General features: G+C 49.3%; 1 protein-coding gene across 1 annotated transcript in view; it reads right to left on the reverse strand.

Moving 5' to 3' along the window:
- kiaa1549la (KIAA1549-like a) overlaps positions 1 to 9,865 on the reverse strand; it is a 75,848-nt gene that overhangs the window by 35,453 nt on the left and 30,530 nt on the right. The window contains exons 5-7 of the mRNA XM_079346783.1: positions 4,876 to 4,987; positions 3,221 to 3,389; positions 1,417 to 1,476 (exon numbers count right to left, since the gene is read on the reverse strand). Coding sequence (XP_079202909.1) covers positions 1,417 to 1,476; positions 3,221 to 3,389; positions 4,876 to 4,987 — 341 coding nt within the window. The remainder of the gene's footprint in view (positions 1 to 1,416; positions 1,477 to 3,220; positions 3,390 to 4,875; positions 4,988 to 9,865) is intronic.

Genomic DNA, 9,865 nt, shown 5'->3' on the forward strand with positions numbered 1-9,865 from the left:
TCTTGGCACCCCAACGAAACGGTCCCAAAAAGTATGACGGTACAGATCGGTTTTTTGGGAATCTTTTCCGGGATTTGTGTATGGAAACACAGCAAAATGCGTGCTGTACCGAGACGAACCGATCCGAACCGCTTGGTGGAAACGTGGCTATAGACACAATCAGGAAGAAGGCAAAGCAGAGGATGTACTTCCTGTGCCAGCTCAGGAAGTTCAACCTGCCCCAGTGGCTGCTGATCATGTTTTACACCTCCATCATTTAGTCTGTTCTGTGCACCTCCATCACTGTCTGGTTTGATCTGCAACCAAACTGGATAAACACAGAGTGCAACAGACAATCAGGACTGCAGAAAAGATCATTGGTGTCGACCTTCCCCCCATCCAGGACTTATACCAGCCCGGGGTCAGGAAACGGGCAGGTAGCATCACTGCAGACTCCTCACACCTTGGATACAAACTGTTCAAGCCCCTACGCTCTGGCAGGCAATACAGATCACTGTACGCCAAAACAACCCGTCATATTTCCCCAGACTGTTACTCTGATTAACGCTAAACAGTCAAAGAGTGTCAGACCTTCCATCCATCCATCCATTTTCTGCCGCTTATCGTCTTAGTGTCAGACCTGTTGCTGTGAAATAACCCTGGAACTAAACTGTCACTTTAAATGTAAATTATTTAATTTAAATGATCATCTACGCACACTCTATAATGTAAATACTGTAAAAGATAACTACCTTTACTTCATCATCCTTATGCACTACTCATCACTGCACTATTATCTTATTTAATCTTGTACATATTAGTGTTTAATTACCTGTCTTTATTTTTAGCTAATTGTTATTATTTAATGTTTACATTGTACAGAGAGCACAATCTACCGAAGTTAAATTCCATGTCTGTTAAACATACCTGGCCAACAAAGCTGATTCTGATTCTGGAAACAGCCGTATAGACTGACTGTAAATAGAGCACCCTACTGTAGCTTCAGTGGGAGTTGCCTGTGGTGCTTTGCATTCTGGGAGTGGTTGTCTTTTATCCACATAAGCCAAAAAGACGTTCTGCCTTTACTCGGTCAAGAAGGCACCAACTTCAAAATGTATTTCACATTTCTACAACATATATGATCAAATTTCAATACAGATTCATGTTTCAATGTGTGAAGTATCCCTTTAAGGGTTGAATTAAAATGGTAGGTAGAAGGGAAAGAGATGCATAAAAAAAGAACAATTAGATCTATAGATGAATTTAAAAGCTGCTCATCCAGAAACTTTTATAAGCTACAGTATGCTCTAAGTACAGCCAGGACAAGCACTACAAGGGGGTGTAAAGACTTTTGTTTGATAAATGAAATTATTACTGATGACAGAGTAGAACTTGCAACTGTTTGTGTGCTTTTGCGTGTGTCAAAGAACAATTTACCTGTTTTTACCCAATAGTTCTTGGTAGCCGTCGATGTGTTAAGGTGATGGTATTCTAGGGCTGAGGAAAGTAAATAAGATTTACATAAAGTTGCAATTATTTGTAATGTCAACTTCAAGACTTTGGATACACAAATCTATTGGAAAACAAGACTTTGAAGATAAGATTAGATTTGCATAAAATCCCCCTCCTACTCTCCTGCAATACAATATTTTCTTGAAAATAAGAATTATTAACTCTTTTATCCATATGCTAAGTTACTGACGTATAAAAATGAAAGGAACTAAACACTATACTTTGGATTAACATTTGAATCACCATTGTCAAAGACCTGATGCATATTGCCAACAGTGTCTGTGAAGATAAACTACCATTCACTTTATAGTAACTACACAAAAAAAAACTGTTGCTGTAGTATTTAGGGCACCACAGGAATTAGTCCTAAAGACTAGAAGTAAGTTAGCATTTAAGCACCACTGGGTCTGTCCTCTCAAAGTCTGTCTGTAAAAATCATTAATTATGGCTAGAATGTTTCAAAGAATAACAAAAAGTAGGCCTATTCTTTTTCAAAAATGTGCATGAATTTAATATAGGTTCTTAAATATTCCATGTGTAAAAACATGTATGCGCCAATAAACGGGTGTTATGATCAATATGGTCGAGGTTATAAATGCAGGATGTGGCGCAGGGGAAAGGAGGATAATCAGAGAGCCACGTGGGAAAATAACAAAAAGTGAACACAAAGGAAAACATTATTGCAGCTGCTGTTACATTCAGTCTGTTTGGTTTAAAAGTGTTAAATAATAAACACTTTTTATGCTGAAAGCAGCTGAAATGCCTGTGAAAGATCCGAGAAAAGATAGACCGAAGATACCCTCCGCTTGTCCGCACACAGGATACACATACGGAATATTAAAGTTTTGTCTGTTTTTTTTTTGGTTTTTTTACAATGGATTTTCCCTAGTGGATTTTAAGGTGATCATTTAATTTATTAGCCCTTTGAATATTGGCATCATGCACAAATACAACAAACAGTTTTGCTATAGGAATGATACAGTAGACTTATGTGTGATTAAGCTGCTGGTTTAAATGTGGTTAAAGTCTCAGTGCGGAACAAAATATGGAAGTTGGTCTAATAGCTGGATGGGTGCCAGGCCACTTTCTGAGGACTGCAGTGGTGCCCTTAAAGGCAGGGTTGGTAATTTTCGAAGACTAGCATGATTTTGAAAGTAGCATTCCCTCAGTGCTCTGTAGACACCCACCCCCTCCCCTCTGTGCTTCTTCAAAAGCTGTGCCCCTCACATACATGCGTAAGCGCCATTGCTCCAGAAGCGGACCTCAGCTCATGCTTTGAGTGTGGGCTCGTATATGCATGGGGTAGAGAATGAGAAGGGAGACAGGAAGTTATGATTTGTTTGTCAGATTGGTACCTTGTGACAGACATTGGTTTTACAGGCTTACGACTGCTACAGATGATCCTTTTTCAGAGCACATAAATTAATAATTTCTGTCAGGACCTAAAGAGAATTTCAACCAAAACTTATAAAGTGTATCTGGAGAAAATCACCAACCCTACCTTTAAGCAAGCCACCGAAACCTCAAAAGGAGTGCTACCTGTGTTGCAGTGTACACTACATATCTACAACTTCTGTTTGTGCATGTCTGTATATTTCTGGCCTATGTGTGTTAGAAGCATGTCTCAATAGCAGAGTTTAAAACTAGAAAACACTTCAGGTATTAATAAAGTATGTAAAATAACCAATAAAATACAACACAGTTTCAGCTGAGCCAGCGTAACACTTACGTTCAGCTATGATCAGAGGCGGGTAGAACAGAAAGTATCCCACCAGCTCTGCAGAAAGTTGGTTTAGGAGGCCACTGGAAACTGTCCCATTAAGAATTACATCTTGGTTCTTAACCAGATAAACCACAGACACTGATGGAGAGCCTGGATCTTGTAACACATTCTGGATCTGAGGGATAGATAAAAAAAAACAAAAAGTTTCTATTTTTAACAGGCAGCTGGGTAAATATTCATTTTTCAAAATTCAAAATAAAATATCAAGTAGTATAATATTAACTATCGATGGAATGTATAACTGAGATGTTTTGACACTTTGAATGAACAACTATATTTTTTTATTAAAGGCCTGTTTCATGTGAGTCACAGAAAAAAAGAAGATATTAATTACAGATGTTAAAAATCCAAGACATATTTCATTTTTTTCTTTTTTTCTGAGCTCCACTTTAACGATATGTGCATGTACATCCTGCAATCATTAAAATACCTCAACAATGAGAGAGAATAAATGCAGAAGGGGGATTGATCGTCTAGTACGGATGACGTAATAATTCGAGTAATGTTTCACTACTCTAGCACCTTTCCATGCATTGTTTCAGGTCACAACAATTAAACTCAGTTCTATTTCGTATAGGCTTCGCCCTCTAAGGCTATCGCTATTGGGTTTATCCCTCGCGCGCATGCGCAGCACTGAAGAGTTGTAGTCCACGCCCACCCACGATGTGGGCCCCTCCCACGGTCAACCTGCCGGTATATAACCGGAAGGGACCGTGTGTTCTGTTCCCTCTTTTCTTCAGCGAGTAAGTATGCAACAAGCACCTGTAAGAGAAACATAAATTAACCATGTCTACCTCTTCCATCCGTGTGTGTCCAGAGTGTCAGACCGGGTACATCATGCCGGCTGATTCCCACCGTCTCTGTGAGGCCTGCCTTGGGCCAGAGCATGCCAGCCTGGCTTTAACTTCACGGGCAATGGGTAGCAGCTGCCTACGCCTTCCCCGTGATGACCTGCAGCGGAGAGCGGAAGCCTTCGCTGTAGCTGCAGAGCCGGTGTGGCAGGTGGGGGAATGCACAACGGAACGGGAGATGGACATGTTGGACCATGGAGAGGAGTCTGCGGATTCACCGTACTCCATCCGTGGGTCAGTGTCAGGGTTCCCATCCCTCCCCTCTCCCTGTCGCTAGGGCTGGAGGATGCACCTGACACCGTCGCCGAGTCAGATTGCCCAGGCTTCCCTGGGAATCGGGCTGCGAGCGGCTCCCGGCCCCCGCCGTCGGTGGGGACCGGGAGCCGCTCGGATCGTTCAGAGAGCCGAGTTAGATTGCCCAGGCTTCCCTGGGAATCAGGCTGCGGGCGGCTCTCGGCCCCCGCCGGTGGTGGGGGCTGGGAGCCGCTCTCGGCCCCCGCCGGTGGTGGGGGGTCTGCTTCAGGAGCTGCCGGGAATCATTAGAACGGCTGCAGCCCGACGGGGCCTCACTGTGCCGGTGGCACGTGAGGTGGAGCCGATCGATGAGATGGCGGGGGATTTTCCGCTTCTCCGGCCGGTCCGGCGAGACCCGGTGTGGCCGCGGTTCCCGGTTTTGATCCCCTATCAGGAGGGGGCAGCGGCGGATCCGAGGCTCTTGAGGGCTCCGGTCTCCACCTACACTTCCATCACAAAAGTGGGGGGGGTGGCGGACCGTGGGTTCCCTCCGGTGCCGCCTTTGGAGGCTAACCTGACGGCCGTTTCGGGGTCCGGGCCGGGGGTTCGGGACGGCGTCCTGTCCCTCCTTCGAGCCGGGATCTGTTAACAGAGCGCCTGACGGACAGGTCGCACCAGTGTGCCTACCAGGCCTCTGCTGCGGCTAATAAAATTGTCCCTGTTGGCTCATTCCATGTCGAGACTGGCGGTCCAGTCCCACAATGAGCGTACAGCCAGCTCGTTTTTTTGTGCTAAGGAAACCCAGCGGGGCTGTATGAGCCAACTGCGACGTCGGCCGCGAGACACCTGCTATCTCCTCAGTCCTCTTTTCACCGGAGTGTTCCTCACTCAGTGAGTTCTCCGGCGGACAGGTGGGGGGGGGGGGGGCCATCATGAGCCCACGAGCGCTGGCTCGGCGCGTCGTGTGGACTTTTCTCTCCCGTCTCCATCGTGTGAGCCTCTGCGGGCTGCACGGGAGCTCGCTCCTCATGCAGTGGTCGGGGCGCTGACGTGGCTGATGGACAGGGGGCGGAGCCTCCTCTACATGTACGCCCGCTCTCGGAGCATTACTCCGTGTGGCGGCACGTATGTTCCCTGGACAGCTGGCTGGACAGACTGCTTCAACGGGGTTACACCCTGCAGTTTGCGTCTCCCCCTCCACGATTCAATGGGGTAGTGGAGACGATCATGCCATCCGGGGAGGGACGCCTGGCTCTTCGGTCAGAGCTGCAGGAGCTCTTGACGAAGGGTGCCGTCTCCAGAGGGGAGCGAGAGGAGGAGAGCCGGGGTTATTACCCCGCTACTTCTCTCGTGCGGAAGAAGACAGGCGGGATAAGGCCCATCCTCGACCTGTCTTTTTCTAATAAATCGATTGTGGTCAGACCATTTTCATATGTTGACAATCAACATATGGAGTGTGTTCACCAGGACGACTGGTTCACGTCCATCGACCTAAAGGACGCCTACTTCCATGTCCCCATCCTCCCGAAACACAGGCAGCTCCTGCGCTTCGCGTCCGGTTATTTCCTGGCCCCACGCACTTTCTCCAAGTGCATAGAAGCAGCTCTGGCTCCGCTTCACCGGGCAGGGATGAGAGTGTTATCTTGTCTGGACGACCTGTTGTTACTGGCTCGCTCCAGAGAAGAAGTAGCTCTCCAGACGAGGGCGCTCGTGTCTCATCTGTCGAGCTTGGGGTTCATCGTGAACTGGGCGAAAAGCTCCTCCATCCCATCCCGGTCCATAATGTACCTGGGGTGATGTTGGACTCGGCCGACATGTCAGCGCGGCTCTCCCAGCAGAGGATGGAGGCGCTGAGAGGATTATTAAGCCGAGTGAAGCCATGCAGCACGGTGACAGCTCTCACTGTCATGCGGCTGCTGGGCATGATGGCGGCGGCCCATGTCGTTATTCCTCTGGGCCTGCCCCACATGAGACGTCTGCAGCGGTGTTTCTTTGTTAACGCATCGATCCCCGGCTGCAGCGGAAAAACGTCTGCTCCGCGTTCCTTTATCCGCTGGATTGGATTGGCCCACTGGGGGAGTCCCTGCGTGACGTCAGCGGGGATTCCCTTGGGAAGGGCTACGACATAGAAATAGACCTAAAGGACGCATACATCCATGTCTTCATCCTCCCGAAACACAGGCAGTACCTGTGCTTCGCGTTCGAGGGGACATCGTACCAATACAACCGTCTGCCGTTCGGTTATTCCCTGGCTCCGCGCACTTTCTCCAAGTGTGTAGAAGCAGCTCTGGCTCCGCTTCACCGGGCAGGGATGAGAGTGTTATTTTATCTGGACGACCTGTTGTTACTGGCTCGCTCCAGAGAGGAAGCAGCCCTCCAGATGAGGGCGCTCGTGTCTCATCTATCGAGCTTAGGGTTCATAGTGAACTGGGCGAAAAGCTCCCCCATCCCATCCCGGTCCATAATGTACCTGGGGGTGATGTTGGACTCGGCCGACATGTCAGCACGGCTCCCTCAGCAGAGGGTTGGAGGCGCTGAGAGGACTATTAAGCCGAGTGAAGCCACACAGCACGGTGACAGATCTCACTGTCATGCGACTGCTGGGCATGATGGCGGCGGCCCATGTCGTTATTCCTCTGGGCCTGCCCCACATGAGACGTCTGCAGCGGTGTTTCTTTGTTAACGCATCGATCCCCGGCTGCAGCGGAGACGTCTGCTCCGCGTTCCTTTATCCATTGTATTGGACTTGGCCCTGGGAAGGGCTACGTCACGCATCACAAAAGAAAAGAAAAATACAGAGAAAAAGTTTTTTCACAGACGCATCCCTCTGCTAAAAAAATCATCATGTGCTGATCAGCACAGACAACAGGGCGTCAGCCCAGCTTCTCGGCATAGCCAGAAAGCTGCTGGTCTGGGCGAGCACACGGTTACTTTCTCTCCGTGCTCTGTATGTCCCCGGCGAACTAAACCGGGGAGCGGACATCATGTCAAGGAAGGGTCCTCGTCCGGGATCTTGGACCCTTCATGCAGACCTGGTTTCCCAGTTATGGGAAAGGTTCGGCAGAGCAGAGGTGGACATGTTCGCAGCACGCGAAAATGCACAGTGCCCCCTTTGGTTCTCCCTGAGCGCAAAGGACGACCCTCCTCTCGGGGTGGACGCCTTTTCGCACCGGCTATGGCCGAGGACGTTCATTTATGCATTTCCCCCTGTCCCGTTGATTTCGAGCTTCCTGGACAGAGTGAGGAAGGAGAAGCTGTGCGCCATCCTGATCGCCCCGCTGCGCGAGCATGCGATGTGGTTCCCGTGTTACGTCAGATGACGTCAGGCGAGCCCTGGGAAATCCCTTGGAGGGGGGATGCCCTCTCGCAGGCAGGGGGCGTGCTCACGAGCCACCCGATCATCGGCCAGCGTCTCTGGGCTTGGCCGCTGAACGGACACATCTGGTAAGTATGGGGCTGGCTCAGGATGTGGTGCGCACTATTCAAGGCGCTCGGGCTGCCTCCACAACGGCATCTTACGCCGCAAAGTGGGCTGCGTTTCAACGCTGGTGCGGAGAGAGAGAACTCTCCGCTACTGCGTGTCCTCTGCCTCAAGTGCTTTCTTTCCTCCAGTTCTTAGTGGACCGAAATCTGGCATTTAGCACTATCAAAACATACACGGCTGCAGTTTCATCATACCACGAAGGTTTTGGTGACCGTTCGGTGTTGGCCACCCGCTGGTGAAGCGGTGTTTAAAAGGGGTACAGAGGCTTCGGCCGGTGGTGCGCAGCCTGGCCCCGCAATGGGATTGGCACTGGTGCTGCGCGCACTGATTGTGGCGCCGTTTGAGCCTTTGGATCAGATTCCCCTACGTTTTCTGTCGGCTAAAACGGTTTTGCTCTTAGCTCTGACGTCAGCAAAACGTGTCAGTGAGCTGTCAGCTCTCTCTGTGGCTCCGTCCTGCCTCAGGATCCGGGAGGACGGTAGTTCGGCTGTATTACGGCCAAACCCGGCGTTCATGCCAAAAGTCATCACTAGCGAGTTCAAGTCGCGAGTGATCACGCTGGAGGGGTTTTTTTCCCCCTCCCCACACATCTGGGGAGCAGGCGACCTCTCACCTGCTGTGCCCAGTGCGCGCTCTGGCATGCTATGTTGCGCGCACAGCTGCCATACGCTGTTCCAGCAGCTGTTGGTACACTACAGGGCACATTCTGTGGGACAGCCCCTGTCAACACAGCGGCTGTCACACTGGCTGTGTGACGCCATCACACAGGCTTATATCGCCTCAGGAGCTGAGCCTCCGGTGGGCATTGAGGCGCACTCCACCAGGGGAGTTGCTTCCTCGGCTGCCCTGCACGGGGGCGTGACGGTGGACGACATCTGCACGGCAGCTTCGTGGTCCTCTCCGTGCTCGTTTGTGCGTTTTTATCTACGGGATGCTTCCCGTTTTCTCAATGTCTCACTCAGTGCTCAGCACTCTGTCTGCGTAAGAGTGGGATGTTCCATTTTTTCCCCTGATGCTGTCAGGCGGAAAATGGTTGTTCGGGGTGTTGTTGTGCTTGTGGTACCTTCCGGACCCAGTGTGGCATTGACTACATCCTGCTTCGCCTCTAACCCAATAGCGATAGCCTTAGAGGGCGAAGCCTATACGAAATAGAACGTTAGTTACGTACTGTAACTCCAGATTCTATGAGTATAGGCGCAGCCCTCTAAGCGGTGGGCCCCACTGACTCCGTAACGGCTGAAGAAAAGCTCTTTATTGGGGAACAGAACACACGGTCCCTTCCGGTTATATACCGGCAGGTTGACCGTGGGAGGGGCCCACATCGTGGGTGGGCGTGGACTACAACTCTTCAGTGCTGCGCATGCGCGCGAGGGATAAACCCAATAGCGATAGCCTTAGAGGGCTGCGCCTATACTCATAGAATCTGGAGTTACAGTACGTAACTAACGTTACATACACCATGTAGGCCAAGACCAGGTAAAGTAACATCTTGAAGTAGTGGAAAAAAAGAGGATGATAGGGTGCTGTGTAGCATATAGTTCGTTAAACATGCATACACAATTTTGATGTTTAACCACAAGAGTTACAGCACAAGGACAAATCATCATGAATGAATAAGTGGTAGTATTACAAGACACCATTTGCTAGCCCTTTTGTTGTTATGATATACCAAAGCCTGTTAAGCCTTAAATACAAGCTACCATCCAACTCAAATAATAAAATGACTGAAAATTCCCATCCCTAGTGACTACAAATACATACTATAACGCTTCTAGTCAATCCATCCCCTTAAACTTGTTAATGCCAACAAACCAGGTTAACTTGTTTTACCTTTTGTTTGGTAATTAAGAATTTAATTAAGTTTGTGCTTCCTGTTTTAGTTTGCAAAAAAGCACAGGTTCTGTAGGAGAACCACAGTGTGGCCTTATTGAAGTTGGCACAGAACTGTATGTTTTTTGGGGTGTTTAAGATTTTTTGGGGGGGCTTTTTGCCTTTATTGAATAGTACAGTGGACAGAGAAGG

The sequence above is a fragment of the Symphodus melops genome (assembly GCF_947650265.1).
Source record: "Symphodus melops genome assembly, chromosome: 6".
Taxonomy (NCBI): Eukaryota; Metazoa; Chordata; class Actinopteri; order Labriformes; family Labridae; genus Symphodus; species Symphodus melops.